At 41.1% G+C, this 22,896-nt stretch overlaps 1 protein-coding gene across 50 annotated transcripts in view; it reads right to left on the bottom strand.

The window, feature by feature from the left end:
• Positions 1-22,896, bottom strand: part of LOC133473002 (receptor-type tyrosine-protein phosphatase delta) — a 248,892-nt gene that overhangs the window by 43,353 nt on the left and 182,643 nt on the right. For 28 of the 50 annotated variants that reach the window (XM_061764657.1, XM_061764660.1, XM_061764707.1 and 25 more), the window contains exons 4-5: positions 11,627-11,772; positions 6,901-7,042 (exon numbers count right to left, since the gene is read on the bottom strand). In XM_061764657.1, coding sequence (XP_061620641.1) covers positions 6,901-7,042; positions 11,627-11,772 — 288 coding nt within the window. Of the gene's footprint in view, positions 1-6,900; positions 7,043-11,623; positions 11,773-22,896 lie in introns of all 50 variants that reach the window. The other 22 variants (XM_061764687.1, XM_061764689.1, XM_061764656.1 and 19 more) reach the window with 1 other exon arrangement.

Here is a 22,896-nt window from a genome sequence, read left to right as displayed (position 1 = left end):
CGGCGCTGAGCATTTTGTTCCCTCTTATTGGATTACTTAAGCGGCATCTTCCCAGAGCTGCTCCCCCAGGGGTCCTATTTGGGCTGCAGAAGCTCTTTAATCTGATTCCCGACTGGACAACATGTGTAACCAAACAGCACTGGCTTCTATCCGTACCTGGAGGCGTTATTTAGTCACTGCTTCTGCTTCTTCACTTGGCAGCAGCATGACAACTGTGCTGAATTCGTGCTGCGATACCGTTCAAAAACCGCACTAGGCCCTCGCTAAAAAGAACCCAAGTGCAAACAAATCACCCAAACCAAAAATAATAACTTCAATTGGTGGGATCTGAGCGGCGAAAGGCCAAAAACGCAGCCTGTAGTGGATCCTTGTCCCAACATTTATTGAGTCAAAGCACATATTTTATCATAAAACCAAACAAACAAGTCGCAAAAAAATTATGACTAGTAAAATAATGACACAAACCTATTAGTTAATCAACATTTACAAGATCATGTCAAACTAAGACAGGACATGCAACTAAGATACTGAACTACAGCACTGTGTACATGGCAATTTCTTCTTCCAAATGTTTTTGTTATTCTAGAAATATTTGTTTCTTTATTCATGTTGGTCTATTTATGTGCCTGCTCGAGAGAGAACAAAATGCATGACTCTTCTTCTTGGCATAAAGAGTGGCGACAATAAAAAGTCCTTGAATCCTTATTAACTCATTCATTGCAGTGGCAGGTTCAAATTGGTAAAAGTGGAAGCCAACCGTTTGTCGCCGCCGACAAATATATTTGTCAAGTATATTTTGCAACTGGTGAAATTCAGGTTTGCAAACTTCTGTAATCCGGCATCACATGGCTTGTATATTTTAGATTAACACAGCTTTTGAGTAGAAGAGAAAGATTAGGTGTGAATCTCGGCTTGTCACGGCGATTATGAGGGAGAGAAATGCCAAAACGTTGGAGATCTGTCAAATTTAGGCAACACTCCAACAGATTATGTATATACAGTATGTATGGTTTAAAAAAAGCTATGCGTCGCAGTAAGTAGTCGAAAGAATTGAATTATACCTTCTGCCATCTAGTGGAAGAACATCAAATTCTTCTGCTTGTCACTATACGTCACCGACATTGATATGTAAATAATTTTTTAACCAGAATATTTGTTGTACATTTTTTTTTAACAAGAACTAAACTGGATAATTTCCTTGTTTTTTTTTTGCCAATAGTTGTTAGCTCTTGCTAACAAGGCAAGCGCCTTGACTTCCCGATTCAACGCGAATAGTCGTGGCGACGTGGGCCGGCTTATTCGCGGTGTTGAAGCCTCTGTGGTTCCGGCAGATGTTTTTTCCCAGCGACTGGGAAGAAGACTGTGAAGTCTGACATCAATCTCGCCGGCAGCCGCTCAGTCATAAATCAATCGGCGTAGCTTACAGATACTGATTGGGGCGCCGTGATTTACCACGTAATATTCAAAGAGGTGTTTCCCCCCCACCCACCCACCCACCCCCACCTTTTCTCCCAGCGAGGAGATCAGTTTCCGCAGAGACAGCAGGTCTCCATCTTTTTAATTACAGTAATGACTAACATGTCCAGTTTGGTGATGAACGACTAAGCCGAGTTTGGATGAAGACGGACGGTATTTGAGAAGCAATTCTTTTTAGTAGTATTTTTTCCCAAAACAATATGCATATATTTTTTAAGTACCTTTTTAGATTTTTTTTCTTTTTCTTCCCTCTGTGATGTTTTTAATTCGTTTCTCGTTATTAATAATAATAAAAAAAGGTTTCCCCTGATTTTTCATTCAAAGTGTATACATCTAAGTTTACTGATTTTGTTTTCAGTTATACTTAACTTTGGTTTTTTATATTTTGATAAGATTTGTAGTGTTTTTTTTTCTGGCCTCCACTTGTCAACGATGCAATTGCATATTTTTGCCAGTTAAGCAAGCACCTGTGGTAAGTTTTCCGAGAATGCACGTTTGACGACAAGGTGCTGCATCTTGTTAAGTCTTTACAGGATACAAACGAGATTGCCTTTAGTATTCTGGCTTGGTAAATAGTGACAAAAGAGCGCTCATTGTCTCGGAATAATGGCCAATCATGTAACCGCTCCGTCCATTGTACGTAGAATGATCCGTCTCAGAGCTTTTTTTTCCTGCGGCATCGTCCTTAAAATGCCACCCCCGTTCTCGGCAGCTACCCCCTCCCCCCCGTACCTACCCCTCCCCAAACTCACCCTTCACTGGCAAAATGGAATTGATGCTTTCTGTTTTTCCGTCACAGGAGAGCGGCTTCTCATTTTCCGCTCTCACTGCCGACTTGTACACAGCGGCGTAAGTTTGTTGCATTCGGTGTGTGCGTGCAGGCAGGAAATGCCTGTTGACAGCATAATGGGGCTATGAGGATGCAATATAAATCCTTAATCATGCCTGAATCATGAACTCCAACAGCCCAATGCACACATCATTCTGCCGGAACCGCAGTGAGCTCAGAAATGGGACCTCAGGGGATGTTTCTTTTTGCCGTGTTTGTTTGTTGAGTTTGTGTAAATACGTAAATTCTTTTTGTTTTAAATTTCATCACTTTCTTTTTTAGATTATTGTGGTTCTTTCTTGTTCCTCTTTAGGATTTGTTGTTCATTATTAATTAATTTATAAAAAGTTTAATTTCAAATATTTTTTTTTTTACTTCTTTAAATTCACCTTTTTTGGTTTTAATTATTTTATGTCCTTTGATTTTTTGGCATTCATTTTCCCAGTTCTTTAGATAAAAAAATTATATATATATTAACATTATAATAAAGTACTACAACTACTACTGAGAATAATAATATTCACATTTTTTGTTTTTTCAATTATTGATATGTTGTTAGTATGTGATATCTTCAGTTATTTTATTTTTTTCTGCCCTTTTGGACTTTTCTAATTTTTCCTCATTTTGAATAGTAGACAAGTCATTTTAGGAATAATAGTTTTTATTTTTATGTTTTAAATCATAAATATAAATATATATTTTTTTAATTCACATTTTACTTCCTTGATTGATTTTTTAAAATTGTATTATATAATTTTTTTAAATCAGTAAAATGTAATCTTTTATTTTTTTTGGGATTGTTTTCGCTCCTTTATGGATTTACTTTTCTTTTAACATCAATAGAAATCGCAGTTCCTTGAGAAACGATGTGCGGATCCAATCTGACTGGTTTCTCGCATTATTTGGCAATTTTGTTTTTCCTGCAGAAAAAGTCCAAAATAGTTGTTAGCTCAAGCTACGGCATCTGTATTTTATACGAGATTTGGGTTCAAGCGCACGGAAACGACAAAGCCGCAACAGATTGCTCCAGTTCCTTTTCTCTTCTGTGCAACAATGATGAGGAAAATGGAAATGGCAATAAAGATGCTAATGCTAGTAGGCGGCAGGGGTAGCTTTAGCGTGTTCTATCTGTGTGTGTGAAATGTGCGAAATATTGTGCATTGTGGATGTGGCACCTTTCTCTCCCGGTCGGCCTTTCGTTGGCTCGCCTTGGAGATAAGCTGCTGATGGCGGGAGGGTAGACGCAGACGCAGCCGCCTCTCATTTGACGCCGTGTGTAATTGTGGCACAAAATGGAGCGCACTTCACTCAGGCGGCCTCTCTCGCAAGCCACCCGCTCCATTAAAGTCATTTTTAAGATACAAAAGAAATGGCTGACCTTGACAATTTTTTCCTTTTTGGGTTAGGGTAGGGGAAGGGTAGTGCAGTGTAACTCCTCTAAGCGTTTTCGGGGTTTGTTCCCTCCAAAAAGAATAAAGGAAAAACACAAAAAAAGGGTTAGTGTTCGAGAATCTTCAAATCTTAAAATATCTGTTACCAACCCCACACACGAAGATACAAAAATCTGACATTTTACAGTTATTGTGTGTGGTGTGCTCTGAGAATCTCAACACAAACCATCACACACAAAAAAATATTCTTTACCGCTGCTAATCTAGTCTTCCAAGGAAGATAGCTCACGTGATCTAACAAAAACAAAAAAGAATAAACACTTCCGGTTATGCTGTGCCGATGTTTCCGGAGAGTGAAAATTCACTCTTAACACACCTGAGACCACGATATCATCTTAGACATAAGATCGTCTGGAATTTGTTATCTTTGATCGGGAAGGGGCAAAAATGAGACCAAAAAAAAGGCGCAATTATCATTATGTGTGTACCATGCATTAGCTTAGCATATATACGCTTTCACTATTTGGAGAAAATTATTGAGACAGGCTCAATAATCAAGCAGAGGTTGGGTAGGCGTGATTTCATAACCCGCGCTGAGACTTGGCAGGTGACCTTAACATCACTTTTCTTCACGAATACAAATATAGACTGACTTAACTAGTCGCCGGTGCCTACTTTCACTACATTGACAAACGATGAGACTAATCGATCAATCAGGGGTTTGGTTACACACTTTAACCTCATTTCATACCCACACTGACACTTGGCAGGGGACATTTTTATCATTTCAGTACATAAAAGCACCAGTCTTGGCTCGCTCCACACGGTCCAGTCACAGCACGGCTAATTTGAAAGCAGTAAAAACAGCCGCCGGCGAAGGAACAGACGTCTATTTGCATAATTTAACTGTCATCTTAATTATTGTGTCAGGATGTATGCAAATGACTCAAAATCCGGAAGAAACTTATGCGGCTAAACGGCTAATGGACTTATCACGTTGCGCAACAAGTGAAAGCAGCATACAGTGAAGCCTTGTGAGGGTCTAGACGTGAGCTGTGGCTGACAGCAGCCCCTGGGTGTTTGTTATTTTTCTCTCCACTTTACGAACGCGAAACATGACAACAGAAGTACAAAATCAAAACACTCGTGTCTAGTTCCTGATGTCACTCACTGGGCCACGTGTTAACACATCTTTTACATTGCAATGTTCAATGCACACCCATGTATAATACGCACCCCAAAGTTGACCTAGAAATTCTTGAAAACCGTTCTATGTACATTGCATTTTTACAATGCATGATTTTGCTTCTACCCATATGATCAAAACATGACGTATTCTCTGTATTTTGTTAGTTTTTTCAAATAATTGTTCTGAAGTTAAGCACTTTATTTGAACACGTAATACCTTTTTATTTACTTGCTCTTATATCGAAATTCACAGACCGACTTTTATTTAGTAAATGGAAAACACACAGTGGTGCTAATATGTTTGATTACCCAGGCAGAATTTGTAAGATGCGTACAATTCTTTCAAGAAAACATGAAGGGCCAGGTGAAACACATTTAATTTTATTTAGTAGGATTCAAATTAAATGGTCAAGCATTTCAGAAAAGCATTATCATTAAACAACATAACCAGAAAGAAATTAATGATGGTTGTTGTTCAGTCATCAGTCATATTTAAAAAAATAAATCACAAATTCTGCAAGGGTATGTAAACTTATAAGCACAACTGTATATATATTCAGTCATATGTACTCCTGTCATATTGGTTTCATAACCAATAGGTGGTGGTGGCATTAAAGTGTACAGCTGTTTCATAACCTCTCGAATGCGGAATACATTTATAAAATGTGCAAGTTCCCCCCCCCCCCCATGTTCCCCTATACCTATATATAATGCGCACTATTGACTTTTGACAATTTCTTTTGGGGGGGGGGGGGGGGTGTGCATTATACATAAGAAATTATGTTATGTGTTATGGTAGTTGTAAGTAAGTAAAACAGAGATCTTGGCCGTATGACGCAGACCACGTTCGCCAAATATGATGTCCCTTTTAAACAATACGAGTCCATGACTGACGTGACATCCGGTGAGTAGCCACATGGTGAGTGCATTGGTAAATACATTATTATTTTGCTATCAAAAGCCATTCGTAAATGTTGTTTTATCGACTGATGGAATAAAAATAAAACCCTTGCAAAGATGTTAGCGGTGTCACGAAAGCAAAAGATATTTGCATGAAAGTCACGGTATGCTTCATATCATTTAGTTTCAAGAAAAATTCTAATCTCTAATTTCGGGGAGAAACAGCCGAATATAGTAAAACCTACCTGCAGTATATTTTACTGCTGATTACTAAAGAATGGAAAAAGGGGGAATCAAACTTTTTTCCAGCCGAAAGAAGGGAGTCTATTCTTTAACACACATTATGCGCAGATACAATAGTCTGGGACTTGAAAAATCAGTCATTTAAGTCATTGAATGACTTAAAGGCACACTACACGAAACAATATTACAACTGTTGTTGTTGTGACTTGGGACAGTGTTATTTTTCTTTATTGAAAACATGTTAAAAAATGTTTTTGGGGGATGGCTGGAATGGATTAAAGGCATTTTAATTCATTTCAATAGGGAATATTGATTTTATGGCAAAATAATAATTTATTTACAGATACAATAAGACACATGTCGTGAGTGATGCCGACTCAGCGCCTGGCTCGAGTTGAACAGCATTTGCATTTTTTACATGCTGTTTGCCATTTGCTCCATGAACTGCATAATCTTTTCTCAGCATCATGAAACACACTTTCTACTCCCTACCGCGACACATACTCTGTTTATACCATACATATACGTACTCTGTTCTAGTGTGAGATGCCTAAACCTGTCCGACTTCCAATGTGTTGGCATTTCTCTTCAAAATCGACATGACAAGCCGAGGTTCATACCCTAATCTTTATCTTCTACTCCAAAGCTTTGCTGATCTCAAATCCAAAAGTGAAGCAACGCCGCCATCTACAGGGCTGTTTGTCATTACAGTGTTTTACAAAGTTGATATTCACTGTCAAACTCTTCCCTCTTCCATGTTTACCCTATGAAAAACGTACTTGACGTATAAAGTCATCAATGGCAGTGAACGCGTACCAGTGGATACTGTAAAAATCGCTGCTGCTACAAACAGTTTTAAAAGTGGGGACGTACCACGTAAAACGGTGAGCCGGGTGGTGGCGCTGGTCTCCCCGACGCTGTTGGAGGCCACGCACTCGTATATGGCCTCGTCACGCGGTGTGCGCAGCGGCTGGATACGCAGCACCGAGCCGGAGCCGTCGTCGAACTCGATCACCTGCAGGTGCGAGAGACACGGTGTGTTAAAGGAGAATTGGGGCGCGGGGGGAAAGGCACAACAAATGCGGGACCACCGTCTTCCGCACATGGAACACACAGTCGGGACAATTGATGGCGACAGTGTGACAGTCTCGCAGTATTCTTAAGCATAAAACAGTGAGGGAATATACAAGAAAAAATCAATTAAATATTATACTATTAATTGCTTGTCTAACTTTAAGAATGGGTACAGTTGAACATAGATTTTGGAGGGTGTACCGTGCCAATCGCAACACGTCCCACACTCTTAAAGCTAATACTGGACACTCTCTGGAACAATGTGTCACAATATAGTGCGTCAATGGGATGGAGAAGAATGAGGGCCACGCTGAAAAAAGGAAGAAAACAAACAAAAAACCACCTGACGCTACCAGAAAAGTCACGGGATTATCAGACCAAAGTCAGATTTTGTGTCATCATTCTTTCCGACCAAAAATTGCATTACAAAAAATAAATAAATAATAATAATCTTACGAGGCAAACACATTTCGCATTTTTTTTTTTTACCATTAAAAAGTCAGTCTTATGAGCAAAACGTTAAAATACTTCCAGCCATCCATTTTCTTTACCGCTTATCCTCATGCGGGTCGCGGGCTGCTGGAGCCTATCCCAGCTATCTTCGGGCGGGAGGCGGGGTACACCCTGAACTGGTCGCCAGCCAATCGCAGGGCACAATTTAGAGTCTTCAATCAACCTACCACGCATTTTTTGGGGGATGTGGGAGGAAACCGGGATTTTTTTCATTAGAAATAAAATAGAAACAAGAATAAAGCTGCAATGTTACGAGAAAAACATGATCGTGAAGTGGTCATTTTTCAATAAAAGTAATCATACGAGACTAAAGCTGTAATAAGGGAAAACTATTGAAAATTGTAAGATTATGAGTTTAAAACGTCAATTTTATGATAATAGTAAAGTTTCTTGTAGAACAATGACCTAGTCCTATGGAATAAAGATGTAATGCTACTGCAATTTCTTTTTTTTTTTTTTTTAAGTCTGTATTCTTTTCAAGACTCAGAATTTCATAACACTTTGAAGAAAATAAAGCTGTGATGTTACAAGACAAAAAATATAAGATCGATTTTTGAAAAACTAAAATTTTCATGATAAAATGTCAGAATGACAATGTTACCTTTCTTCTAGGAAAAAAAAAGACTAATGCTTTGAGATATTACTACTATTACTATATTCAGGGAAAAAAACTGACTTTTACATTAATAAAGTTGAATTTTTGGGAAGAAAAAAAACTATCTTACGAGAATAATTATCATTAAAAAAAATCGGTAATTTCATAATTTATTCTTGTAAAATTACACTTCCCCCCCCCCCCCTCGTTACTCTAAGGCTGTTCTCCGCTTCCTAATTTCCCAATTTTTGTCCTTTTCCGCATGGCCCAAAAACTGGTCGTCAGACAGAGACTAAGCACAAACAATCAACGGTGGCCTGAGCAGCAGTTCGCTTGTGCCATGAAGTGAAGTAGAGCTACAGAAAGAGACAATCTTATCGGACGGACGACAGATAGAATGCCCACAAATACAAACAAACAAAGAAACAAACAAAAACAGGACGATGTTTGGTTAGAGCGTAGTCATGCTCCACGTTTGGTACTCACTGATGTCTAGAAAGCCCTGTGTCATAACTCAAAACTTGATTTTGAACAAATAAAACTTTATGCATTCACTCACTCACCCATACAAGACTCACAAAAACTTAAGGATATTGGGCTTGCTGGTGAATTACAGTATGAACCTAAAATGCAATATGTTTACAGGTGAACTTAATTTGACCTTAAAACGTTTCTATGCACGTTCATAACAAGGTGAATGGAACAATAAATGATACGGTTGAATTAGGAATTCAGATTTAAACAGTCTTCTTCATCTCCTACTACTAATGAGGATTGTATTGTAATGTCACTTACGGAGTCCCGCAGGGATCGATACTTGGCCGTCTTTTGATCAGAATGTACTGTATAGGATGCCGCTTGGCGAGATCATATGCAAATCTAAGATTAGCTTTCACTGTTATGCCGACAATACCAACTATACATGCCATTTAAATGAACTAACCCACGCGATTGCTATAACCTGGAGGCGAAATAAAACAAGGGATGTCCTGTAGCTTCTTGCTTCTTAACCCTGAGAAAAACTGCACTGTTGATTATTGGCCCCGCTAGACAGTTTTGACAAAAGTACCATTATCCAAAAATCTCAGCGTTATATTTGAGTCTATTCTGTCCTCTCAAATGCACATTAAGAATATCATCAAACCCACATATTAAACGCCTGCAGTTAGTACAAATCGCTGCAGCAATTTATTTTGATGGGGACGTGAATGCTTGTTCATATTTCTCCGACACTGGCCAACTTGCATTGGCTCCCGGTCCACTTGAGATACGATTTTAAGGTTTTGTTACTTACTCATAAAATATTAAATTGTTTATAAACCTCCGATTTCGCTGACTTAATGGTACCGTATGTTCCGTCCCGAAACCCAAGTTCGCAACATGCTGTTTTTTTGGGGGATTCCGAGAGCCAGAAAGAAGCATTTTCTATTCTGGCTCCAGTATTCTGGAATACACTACCTACGGATATTAGAGCTGTTACCTCAGCAGAAATGTTTAAATCTCGACTTAGGACTTATTTTGACACTTTGGCATTTAGTAAGAGCACACGTAGGCCTGTTTTACTGCCGCTTCCCCTCTCTCCTCCCCCCTCCTATCCGTCTCAGAGAGGAGGCGAGGTGACGATGACCGAACCTGAGGTTGAATTTCACGCGAAAGCCCAATATCCCAAACTTGTTGGGAGTAGTGTACACACACGCACTCAACAAGGATAGCCTCATTTAATGCAATTTTAAACATTTCTTTGGCCATGCTTGCAAGCCTTGCGGTGGCGGAAGGCAAGGGAAATGTTTGTGTTAAAGGATGAACGTCGGCATGTGATCCACTCGGATAAGATGTTAAAGCCATTGCAAGCGACAGCATCAGAGTCCTGAGGCTTGACGCAGGAAATTAATACAAGTCTTATCAGAGCTCTGCAGTGACGCGTTTCACATGGGGATGGAGTGCCGATTCAAGTTTCAGCCAGAATGAGGATGCTCGGGGGGGATATATCGTACGCTAGATGGACAAACGTCTAATCACATAAAGCCTTATAACCTAACTAGTGGAAGAAAATAGAGCGACAGTGGGCCAAATCTGGTGGCGTTTGTCCATGTGGTGTACATTTGGTGCAAGCTGCCACGGAGCAAAAGTGGAAAACAGAAAAAAATTCAACATACAGTGTTCCGTCGCTTTACCTATTACGGATTCAGTGCATTTATTTTACATTCATGTAGTGCATAATTCACCATATCGTGGGATTTTTAGTGTATGCTGTAATTTTTTTGGGGTGGTAAAATAAATGCTTCTTAGCCTCAAACAAAGTGTTAACAAAAGAAGGAATAAAATGTTCATAGTGTACAGTATGTCTACTGTATGTTTAGGAGTTATTTAAGTTAAGTATGGAAAGTATTGATTAGGTTAATGGGAGTGTGGGGAAGATTAATAAGTGTCCAGCGATGTTCATACAGCTTTAAAATATGTATAAATCATTTTTAAAAATGGTCGCTACTTCGTGGATTGGTCTGGAACCTAACCCCAGCGATAAGCGAGGAATTAATGTATACATATTACACAAATGCTTTTATTTATGATATGTTTGCTGTCTTAAAATAACATTTCTTTTTTAATGTAATAAAATAAATGATGGAAAATAACCCTAACCCTAAATTAATAGAAAAAATGAAATTATATTAAAGTACAGAATTTTAACAATTGCTGGATTAATTTAGATTTTCTTTTTTTTGGGGGGGGGGGCTGGTCTTGGGTGCAAACTCATGTAGGCCCTAATGAGAAGCGATGTCTCAAAACTAAAATATGAACTTGTTACACAAATGTTTTCAAATTTAATAACAGATTTTGTTGATTGCCATGTCACATGGCCCCAATGTTTTAATCCAAGTTAAAATAAAAAAATAACTTATAATAATACAATAAAATGCAATTAAATGAAATTTTGAGGTTTGTTGGGTTTTGTTGGGTTTGTTTGGGTTAAAAAACAAAATGTAATAAAATAAAATAACACTAACATATTCAACTGCTATCTCTAAGTTAAAGACAATATTTGACACTTTTTTATTTATTTTTGTATTTATTTTAGTCTGGTGCCAGGTGACGTTGGCGCCAATGGTGGTACCCATCTTGAAAATAATATAAAAATGTAATCGAATTGAACAACATTTTGTGCAAGCGTTTCCAAATGCTTTTTTTATGGGGGTGAGTGACAGCTACCTGCTACCCTCAAAATCAAATCAAATGCCATCTTAATGTATTGCCAGAAATAATTTGAAAAACGTTTCGATTACTCTTTTTGATGTACTTTTCCCCCCACATGGCAGCTTTGTGCGATGGATTCGCGTTTGTGCGTGCATGTGCAGCAGCCCAAAAGCAGTGCAGGTGTTTGTCAGCGAGCATTTTACATCAGAACAATAGACCTAATACCTCGAATCGCTGGTTGCTCACTTTCTTCCCCTTCTTGTTCCACACGATCTTGGGCCGCGGGTCGCCCGTGGCCTGGCAGATGAAGGAGGCCACGCCGCCCTGCACGCCCGTCTGGTCGTTGGGCGTCCGTAAAAACTTTGGCGGCGCTGCAGGAGGCAAGAAAAAAGAAGACGCCGTGTTAAGTACGGGGACAAACGCGCAAGGAAACAAATCGTTTCGCAAACTTCGGAGCTGTAGCGTCATCCTCCAAACAATCATTTTGTTCCCGCTGTATTTCTCTTACAAACATGAACATCCTTTTAAGTTGTTTCTCAGTAACAGCGGTCTTGTCACATGATCCAAAAGTGTCAGAAATGTGAAACTCAACTGGAAAACATATGACATGTCAATGTATTCTTTACCACAAATGATGTATCTAAGCAGTAGTTTCGCACTGAAAAAAAGCTTTAAATATTTTTTTGTAATATAAAATGCATCAATTTGACCGACAACATTCTCAAAAATAGTGAAAAATAAATAAGTAACATTAAAATGCAGTAACGGAGTAGGCGTAAGTGTTCGTAAAAAACAAGACAAGTTGTTTTATTCTTAAAATGTATGTCTAATATTATTTTAAGCCACTGCAACATTATGCGTAGTTTGAAAATGTAAATAGAAAAAAAAGTGACTTCAATATTTATTACATTAAAATGTATTGCACAAAAAAAACAGTTAAGTAAAAATTGTACTTCAATAAAAGTTTTAAAACGGTTCTTAAAGATTAAATACACGCACACACAAAAAGTTAAATACAACTGAACTGCACTTAGGGGGGAGGGGCATTTTATTCAAAAGCAAACTAATAATAACATTGAAATCCAGTCAATCAAATCCAAACGATACACACAATCAAAATTGAATCACTTCAACGACTTTCTTCACAGGAGTAAGACAATTATGGCAAAAAGAAAAAAACAAAACATTGCATTGGATTGCATTGCATTGAGGCCACCTCTACAGAGTCAATGGGATCACACATACTGTTGCTTTTATTTGCCCAAGCATCAATATGACGGCGAAAAAGCCCGAGCGTCAGATTTATCGGGAGGCGATCGCCATCTGTCCTCCTGTGGGGGCCGCTGGCCTCCTTTTATCAATCACTTTGCAGCAGGCCATTAGGTAATGGCCGCCATCTGAAGTGCCTCATCAGTTTGTGTGCACGCGGTGGCGACGGCGGCGTCGGGAGCGAGGAGCAAATTAACCCGCAGGACTCTGCGATTAACAGACGGGCAGCCGGGCCTGTGCCGCTATCGCAAAGGAGTCCGGGATGTCTCTGAATCCCCCACACGTTAAAGACGCCGCGTCATGTGGGGCGTGGCAGGCCTGTTTGGTTCATACGGTCAACGTGTGTGTGCGGTGTGGGGGGGGGGGCCTCGTGGCACAATGGGGTAGTGACTCTGATGCGTGACGCGAAGGTAATGGCGTTTTCACAGACACGGCTGGCCAAATCGCCGTCGCTCGCCACGTTGGCGGCGTGCCGACACTGCAACAAAAACAGAGAGCCCTCGCCCTCACCGTCAGCTATTCACAAATTCTTTCATCTGTGGAACTTATCCTCACCTATTCAGGGAATCGTTGCATTTTTGGGGCTCTTTCTGTAACGCCCGAGATGGCGCCTCCATTTCCAATAGGAAAGTAGTAATTAGCGCCAAGGCTGTATGCTGTAGTAATACAGTACATCTCCAACAATCTTAAGACAGTGGTTCTCAATTTTTTTTGACACCAATTACCAGCAAAATGTACAACATTCAAATACAGTAGCGTAGTAGGCCCAAGTGTTTGCCGGAAAAAAAAAAGCATATTTAATATTATTGTAAGCCACTGTAACGTGAGGCACAGTTTGAAAATTCACACTGCCCTTAAATATAGGAAAATAAATGTTGTACCTTAAGAAAGATATTTGAAGAACGAATACTAAAAGATTAAATGCAAATGTGATGGACTTAAAAGTTAAATACAACTGAACCAAATGTACTCTACTGGATTTAAAAAAAAAATGGTTTAACCACTTTAAGGTAATTCACATTTTGAATATTTAATTCAGTGATCATTTTGTGTAGCACTAGCGGGACTCTTTACACACTGAGAATCACTGTTCTTTGTATGTGTGGGAGGAGCTAAGTTTAGCCTGGGTTGTTAGCAGGAATTAAGGAATCTTCGTCGTTTGTGTCCTGCACGTCCGCTGCGTTTTTTTGTTTTTTTTGCAATTTATTTGTATAGTTTACAGTATTTTTGTAATTTATGGTATAGTTAGCGTTGAATCTATTAATATTGGCAATTATAAAATTGGGCAAGGGGTGACATTTTCTTGTACCGTCGCTCATTATCTGATGACATGCTGGATTTTTGATTTCAACACAAATTCCACCCAACGCTAGCACGGGAGTATATTTCGGGTCATTTCTCTCAGTGCGGTTGACGTCACACGACACATTTTTTGGCACGTGGGGCTCCATTATAAGTTTCTTTGATACGACCTCAACTTACAGCCAATGTCGGCGTCATTCGTCAGCATGTCCAAGTGGCCCGACGGGGCCATTAAAGCCCATGAATCAAAGAGCGCCAATAAAGCCACTTTCAGTTGCGCGCCGAGTCCGAGGGAGAGCCGGATTCATACAATCCCCGCTGACTGACATGTTTAATTTCATTTGCATGAAAAGGGGCCATTTGCGCTCTGAATATTTCACGTGGCGGGTTGAGGCGGGGTTGCGCTGGGGCGATAATTAATCCCGACGCACGCTGCATTTCCAACCGGAAGAAAGGAGCATTTAGCCGACGCCATTAACCTCCTCCGACACCCTTTCGCCACGTCGTATCAGCGGGGGGATATTGAGGAAGTTTCAGGAAGCGGCGAAAAACATCCACCTTGGCCTGGGCGGGGTTAGTGTTTGGGTTATTGTTTGTACCTAACCCTGAGGAAACAAACAGCGATGGGATAAAACGGTGGAACAAGCGCCGGCGTTTTCTTGAGGGCCCGCGCTGCTGCTCGCTATCTGCGGCATTGGGATTTCAAAACAAAACAAAAAGAAGCGTCTTTTGTGACGCTGGGGAAAACAAACTCCACATTGTGTTCGCTCACAAAGGGGGTTTTAGGCGCACAAGAAAAGGAGAGGAGCCGAGACTTAATTAGAACTGTTGGCTGACTGGCGTCGCATGTTGGGCTGCGATACTCGCCGGAAACCCGAAACCTAATTCCAATTAGCGACGACTTGAAAGGGGATTCGGCCCCGCCGACGATTGTTGATTCAGGGAGCGATCATCATTGAGAGACGCTTAAAAATCATCATGCAAAAGACGAAATTGGGAAGAAATCAGGTTGATCATCTTAGTCTCACTTTGGCCATTTCGGGGGGGGGTGTTCCTTCAAAAACAAACGTCTCCGATTGCTATCGAATTTGAACCTGGCATTCGAGACAGATGGGAGAGACTAAATGGCTCATCAGTACGGCACTAACATTAGGTGTTAAAAAAAGAATATATGACTGTGAGTCCTGTTATCTTGTTAGTTTACAAGTGTTGCTGCACCAATTGTGTTCCATCTGTTTTTTTTTTTTTTTTTTAAAGACCAAGACGTCGTATACTGTATTGGTGCTCATTACGTGGAAAAGATGCACAAATGCAGTAAAAAAAAAAGAAAAAAAAGAAAAGAAAAGCACTTTAAATGGAGACCGCAATGTGCAGTATTGTTAAAAATTAGGACTACGAACATCCAATGGGACTTTACCGTCCTCTGCACATGCTTCTTGATTGCTGTGAAGAACTTCTCTTGGAGTTTGAAGCACTTACGCACGCACGCAACTGCTTCAAAAGGACTAGCTAATGCTCCCTCCAGACCCTCCAACAGCTGCCATGTGTTAGGACGCTCTCACTTTCTGTGCAAAGTTAGCAAAGGAAAAGGAAAGGGAGAGGAAACTAGTTCTGCCCTCTCATGTCTTCATCGCACACTCCTTCCGCCCCCCGTGGGACACATTAGCTGCGCTAGTGGGATCCAGTTTGTCACTTAATAAAGTGGCCCACTCAAACAGATGGCTTTAAAAGACAAGCTACACAAGCAGACACGCAAAGACTCCACTTCCTGCTGTCACGGCGGAAAAAGCAAACACTAACATAAATATTGAAACGCATTACGGTTGGCGCGAGGCCAGCCGAAGCGCTCCTGCCGGAACGTCAGGACGGCTGGGCTGAGGTGTTTCCGGCAGCGAAGGGAAACAATAGGGATACATTCATTTGGGTTCAAAATTTTGGAAACCGAGACAAATGTGAGAACAGGAAAAAGAAATGTGGATTTATTTGTTTTGCCTCTTAAAAGTTCAGATAAGTATTTCTAATTGTGCAGGCTGCTTGGTAGTCAGCACAGTCACTTGGCAAAAAAGAAAAAAAAAAAAAAGTTAATTATCTGATAGGATAGGCAGTGGCAGCCTGGAACGCAGCAAAGGCATTTGTGTTCATTTTGTTATCCACTGGCAATGGAACGATTCATTAAATGGTGCTAGCGCTACAGCAAAACGACCAGTAGTTATCGTGGAAAAAAAAATAAAAATATGTCCAATATGCTTTGACCATGTCATCTTATTTCCATGTACAGATAGTTGGGAAATGGGAGTGTGCAGTTTCCTGATACCTCAAGCTGACAAAATTGTACTGAATATGGTGAATTAAAAAAAAAAAAAAAAAAAAGGTGAACTTGAATGTGCCCCTGGTTTATTATTCCTCATATAAACTAGCAAAATCACTTCTTAAAAAATAAATAAATAAATAAATTAAAAAAAAAATCAAATTGATATTTGATGATGTAGGCAAAGTAGCTTCAACTACACTTTACACCGATTTTAACGGCCCGATCAGAATCGGCCGTTATTTAGCATTTTATGCTGATCGGCTTTAATGTCAGAATTCGCCGATCCGATCAATGACGTCATTGATCGGCTCCGCAAAAGACATTTACTCCGCATCGCTTGGGTGCACAGTATATTTGAATCCAAAAGCTAGTTTATTTTTAGCCTTGTCGCGTGTCTTTTGACGTAGTACTGTAAATATCTGACGGCCAAAGAAGTGATTTAAAAAAAATAAAATAAAAAATTAAAATTAAAAAAAAACCTCGGCGGTATGGTACAGTGATTTCCAACCTTTATGGAGCCAAGGAACATATTTTACAATTGAAAAATCTCACGGCACACCAACAAACAAAAATGTCACAAAGAGTGAATACATTAATTACTGTATTTACTTCCTGCAATCTAATAGAAGACCGTTTTATGTTCCCCATAAAAAAAAACGCAAGTAGGTGAATTCAGGAGGAGCATAACCAATAGGCCCGCGGCTTCGCTGTTTAGCATTCTCTCCATTCACTTGTCATATTTGCCGTCAAGTTCCAATGTTTGTCTCCTGTAATGAACGCCACGCACCCACCCAAGTGCAGGCGGACAAAAATCAGCTGTGAAAAAAAATTACAGTTTAATTTACCTGCCGTGAGTAACGGCTTGCCGTCTCTATTTTTTTATATTTTTGTGAGCGGCACTAAAAACGTTGACCAAGGGAGGATCCAATTTTGAAAACAAGCGGCGAGATAGCCACGAAATGCCGCGAGGGACTTCTGTGTTGCGCTCGATCCGTTTTCTCACGTAGATTAAAGGTTAGCGCACACGAACAAAACTGCTCATTAATGTTCGCACCTCGAAGGCACTCACATTAACCAAGTGCGTGGAGCCCAAAGCGTCGTCATACGACGACTTGATTAATGCCACGCGGGGAATTAAAACGCTAGAAGTACATTCATTAACATTCCAATCGACAACTTTGATCCATAATGATTCAACAGTCAATGTAGCAATGCAGCGGACACAAGAAAAACACAAAACACGTGAAATAACTTGAACTGAACAAGATTTGCTTTTCTGGATTTTCAGCCGACAAGTGACTTGTGAGCGTTTATGCACACAACCACACGACATGATACTTGTCGTCGCCGTTCGCGTGCGAATAGCCCCTCGTCAACAACATGCTGCGCAATTACGTCTAAATTGCCGCATGTGGCCTGTTATTAACTCGCTGAATGCCCACCTCTCCGGCAAGTGTATGATTTAAGGCCATTTCCCTCAGCGTATGGATCGCTCAAGCGCTCAGCAAAGAATGGCACAAAAGGCGAGCAATAGCCCCCCACCCCCACCCCCTGTGATCCACCCACTTTGCAGCAAAGCAATTCATCGGTCAGTAATACTGACATGTTGTCCAAGTGGCAATGTAGTTAAAGGGCACGCCATACTGCAAACAACCCTTTATCAAAGTGCACTTATAACTGCGGCAATTCCAGCGTGATGTGATATTCGTGCGTATTGGCAGAGGTGTATGGAGAACACTGACTTGCTCAGTTAAGGTGCCAGCAAAAGGGCACAGTTCCTATAAAATGTACAATTTCTAAGCATGCGGGCAGTTGAGCCGCGAGCGTCGACCGATGAATTTGGCATCATTGTGCAACCGCTGGAGATCATTGCCGACTTTTTTTCCGCAGAAATCTTTCGAGAAAATCAATCCCGTTGAAATCAACGAGACATTTTGCAAATTCCCCGCATCCGTGTTCATTTCTCAACCGATTCCAACAATTCCACCTTCAAAATAGTCAAGCCGTGTGGGAAGCATTTTTGCCAAATTCCAAATATGCCCCCCACATTTTTCAGTCTTCCACATTTCCCATGACAACATTAACCAGCTCCTCCCTTATTTATCAACCGATTCAAACCATTCCAACTTCAAACTGCTCAGCTAATTCAGGGAATCTCACATTCCGCAAACTGACATATTTTTTAGTCTTTTAGACTTCACGTTTTCCATGATAAAATTCACTAAATTTATGCATACGCAGGGGGATAGGGAGACAGCCCCTAATTTTTTTTTTAAATTGCCTATACTCAATTTATACTGTAAACATACAATACCACAAACCGACACTCAAACTGTTGAATATAGTTTCAAACTCGTCTTACATTATCCTTAAAAATAAATGGCTTACAGATTATTTAATTCTGAAAAGACACACCCAAACACCCAAGAAACTCTCGTAAGTTCTTCTGCTAACAACCCAGGCTAAACTTAGCTCCACCATGACATAAAAAGCTTTGCACTCAGTTGCGATGTATCACTTCCACCTAGTTTCTTGACACTCATATACTACTTTCCTGTTAGACGGGGTATTGGCACCATCTTGTGGCATGTCAGGGCATTTCAGAAAGAGCACAAACACAACTCGTTACCGCAAATGGTAATGTCGTCTTTTTGTCCAAAGGACCAAAATGGCGCCTCGCGTGAGAGGTGCCACTCTCTTTTGCTTTCCTTGCAAAGCGTGTAAGAGCACTATGCCCAAGGCGGGCGCATTGCTTTCACTCTAGGTGTCCGGAGATTGCTACGCATTGCACTGATCGCAGCGCATTTGTGCAGCTTGTGTGCACCGCGATTCCGCAGGCGGCGTGTGTGTGTGTGTGCGTGCGTGCGTGTGGGGGTGGGGTTAATGGTGTAAGCCATTCGTCTCCGTGGAGACCTCCTCGGGATTTTTTGCCTTCCTGGAGGCCTTGCGAAAGAAAGAGCTCCGCCTCCACCGAGCTACCTAAAAGCAGTCGCCACCGCTTGACGCACATCGGGAATCTTTACGCCGCCGGCTCCTCTGGCCACAATCCATTTACATCGGGCAGTGTGATTGAGTGAAGTACGCCTTTGGAGAGCTGTCTTTCTCACCTTCGCTCATTCACGCATTTCATCTTTATCACTCCCCACTGTCAGCCCGTCCCCCCTTTTCTCTTGTTAGCGCGTTCTCGCCCCCTCAGTGTTGACATTTTGGGAGGCCTACATGTGTTTATTATGGTTTATTCGTTCGTTTAAAGCCTTCACTGAGAGGTGCAAAAGCTCTCACGCCACCACTGCACTCGACCATTTCCATTTGAATCCAAGCCAAAGTTTCTAAGTGCCTGTCGAACTATACATTCCCGCGTAGAGCCCTTGACAGTTATATAGTGTGTTACAGAGCTTCCAACATAACTGGCTTTCCCCATGTTATTTTTAATCTCTCTCTCTCTCTCTCTAATCAGTCGTAATCACGAACAATTGTCATTAATTGACTCAGTAACCAGTAGCACTGTGAGTGAGTAGTTAGCATGTCTGCCACAGAGTTCAGAGGTTAGGGGTATGTAAAGGTTGTTGGGTTTTTTTCGGTACGAAGTCTAGTGAAGCGTAATTAACATGGTTCATTTCACTTATTTACAATTTGAGTTAACAACGAGATACGAACAATGTTTATTGGGATTTCTTGTTTATTTTTTTAGCGCTCCGGGTCAAACGGAACCAGGAGAAACAAATGGTAGTGTGCTGCTCAAATAGGAACAAACCAAACTACTACTGTTAACCTCAGTTGTCACGTTGACTAGTGAACATTGGCTCACCTCAGGAATAAGTCGAATGGGTGCGTTCAGAACCCACAAATACTTGAAAGTGACGTGCTTCCATATTCTGCACTGGTGGCCCCTGCGATGGATTTCGGAACCCTTTGAACCATTAAGCTCCTGTGATAGCAAACAAGCCGCCTGACATATTTAATCAGAATCTTCTACACCCATGTTTGACAATCCCTCCACGGAGATCCCTTTAATCCGTCCCATCTCCCTCTCAGCCTCATCGTTAGCTGCCGGTGGTGCCGGGCGACTGGATGCCGCCTGGATTTGTGCCCACGCGCTACTTCTTTACCTTGCAAATAAGACCCACCCCCCCATCGAAAAAAATTCATGCCGCAATATCCGCTGTCTCTTATTACGTGGCGACATCTAATTGGCCGCGCTCCTTCCCGTCGCACATTTTCATCCTGCAGATGTCCGTGTGAAAAAAGATGAGTGGGCATATTAAGTAGGTAATGCTTTGACTAGTAATACTGTATAACACTCCAAGTACAAGCTATACTTTTTTTAAAATTATTATTTTTTTTTTGAATAGAGCACTTTTGATCTGTGTTATAGCTCTGTGAGACTTGTAGATAATAAGATGTCCTTTGCTAAGCCCTACTAGAAGCATCCATAGTAGCTAGGTAATTCTGTGACAAGCTATTTTAACACGTGAAGTACAGGTTGAACTGGTGGTTTTTTTGTTTTTATTTTTGAGGGGACTATATAGCCTTCATTCAGGTCTGTAAGATCCGAAACCATTGATCAGGCCATAATTAAATTGTCTACCCAGCAAGATATGGATTAATAATCGCCCCAATAATGCCCTGCCCTGACATTTTGCCGCATCCACTCGATACTGCTTACAGTGACAATAAAGCTCGGAATTGTCCTGGTGCAAGTGAGACTAATCTTGGGGGTCTTGGCTTTTGCATCAGGATAGGGAATTTTGAAAGCCAGGAAGTTGGATTCCCCGACTGGCCAGCAACACAACTTAAAATTTATCTACCTGTGCTTTGTCATGATGTGTTCATTGGGCAGGTCCAAGTCACATTAAAAAGGACATCCCAGGACAAACAACAGTCCTTAAAAAAACGAGACGAGAAGGCAAGGGCGTTTTGCCACATCACTGCTTTAGCTTCCTCACTGCCATCTGTGAGCGCTCCTTCTCTGGCATTTTCACAAAGCCCCCTGCTCTCCTTCCATTTCCTTTTGTTTGCTAGCTTTAATTAGCTTATTTTGTTGGGACTAACCTCCCAGCGCTTCATTACGGCGGCCAGTTGCGGTTAGGGCTCCCAACAGGGCACTGGGCGAGATAAAAAGTTGGGACAAAAGATGATAAATGTCGCGAGCAGTCGTGCGCATTGCAAACGCAGAGATAGTCTAATGGCTTCGCGGCTCGGGAAGGAGGACGGGAGACTGTCACGATGGCTACGTGATAAATCGCACCGGGGTCCCTGTGAGGACTCGGAGCGAGACGAAGGAAAAGCGAAGAATGACCAAAAAAATGGAGTCTAATTAATCTGGACTTGGTTCCTCCTCTTGACAAATTCAATGCCAGAGAAGGAATGGAAAATGCCAAGGGGAATTGTTTTTCCTGGAAAACGTGCTCGGTCGGGCCCATTGTGCTCTCCGCGTCGGGATGCATTTGGATTTTGACAAGGCTTGGGCTCGCCTACTCGCTACTCAGTAAAACCGTGGGCGGCTAGGGATAAATAAAGCTGTGATGTCACAACATTGCCAGATCTTAGTGTGCTCATTTTTGGAATTATCACGACAACAACTTATTTGCAAGGTATCTCGACATTGCCTACCAAATTTCTTGTTGCAAAGTGAAACTGGCTCTGACCTTGTCGAGTTGGACTTTCTATGTTATGGTGAAGTAAACCACTTGGGTACCGTGCGCCGCCCACACGTAGTAACGAAAACGAAAATGTTTTGCAGTTTAGCATCGTCCATTTGTCTCGTATACTTAGCTTACATTTGGTAGCAATCGGACAAGATCTCGAGGGTGAGTTTGACTTTAAAAGTCCACTGGATCTGACCTCTGGATTTTGGCCTTTTTTACTGCCACTTCTCTCTTCTTCCGCCCTCCTTTCCTGCTTGGAGAGAGTGCTAGTGGCACGAATTACACTGATGCCCATTAACCCGTCGCCTGCTCTTCTCAGGGCTTAATGTCATTAAGTGTTGAGGCAAACGCGTACTGCATGTGTGTGCGTTCATTTGGGCTGCTCTTAAGAGAACATACTGAATGTTCTTAATGTGTGTGTGCGTCTATAAAAGGCAATACACTCAAATCAAATTAGTACCCGGGCAAATTAAGCAGAGGGATTTAATTTAAGCTGTTGTAAAAATGCTAATTTCGGTATAGCCCGGGAGCTCATATGCAAATACAACACTACTTTACAATACTTCAGATTAGGCCATGCATGCATAAAACACACACATTACAGCCCGCTGTCATCTGGGGAAGGGGGGATCACTAGCCCTCGGACTGGCTGTGAGGTTATCCTGCTGTGCTAGCATGTCGTCGTTGCGTGCGTTTTGGGACCCGTGTAGCGCCCTTTGCAAAAACAAACAGCAAAAAAAAAAAAAAAAACGCCGAAAGATGCTTCTGTCGTGTTGTGTGGCAACGGGTATCAAATAATACTGTGTGTACTGGAAATGTATGGAATTATGGGTATTTTGTCTGGAAATGGCTTTCGAAAGCTCATACTGGACACAACATTAGGTACAGCTGAACTGTTTAACAATCCTGTTTGTTTCTTTGGTACACCAAAAATCACTTATCCTAAAACAATATTCCATTTTAAA

Source organism: Phyllopteryx taeniolatus, chromosome 23, assembly GCF_024500385.1.
Source record: "Phyllopteryx taeniolatus isolate TA_2022b chromosome 23, UOR_Ptae_1.2, whole genome shotgun sequence".
In the NCBI taxonomy this organism is placed as follows: Eukaryota; Metazoa; Chordata; class Actinopteri; order Syngnathiformes; family Syngnathidae; genus Phyllopteryx; species Phyllopteryx taeniolatus.
Note: the sequence above shows the minus strand (reverse complement) of the source record. Positions and strands in the feature narration are given on the sequence as shown.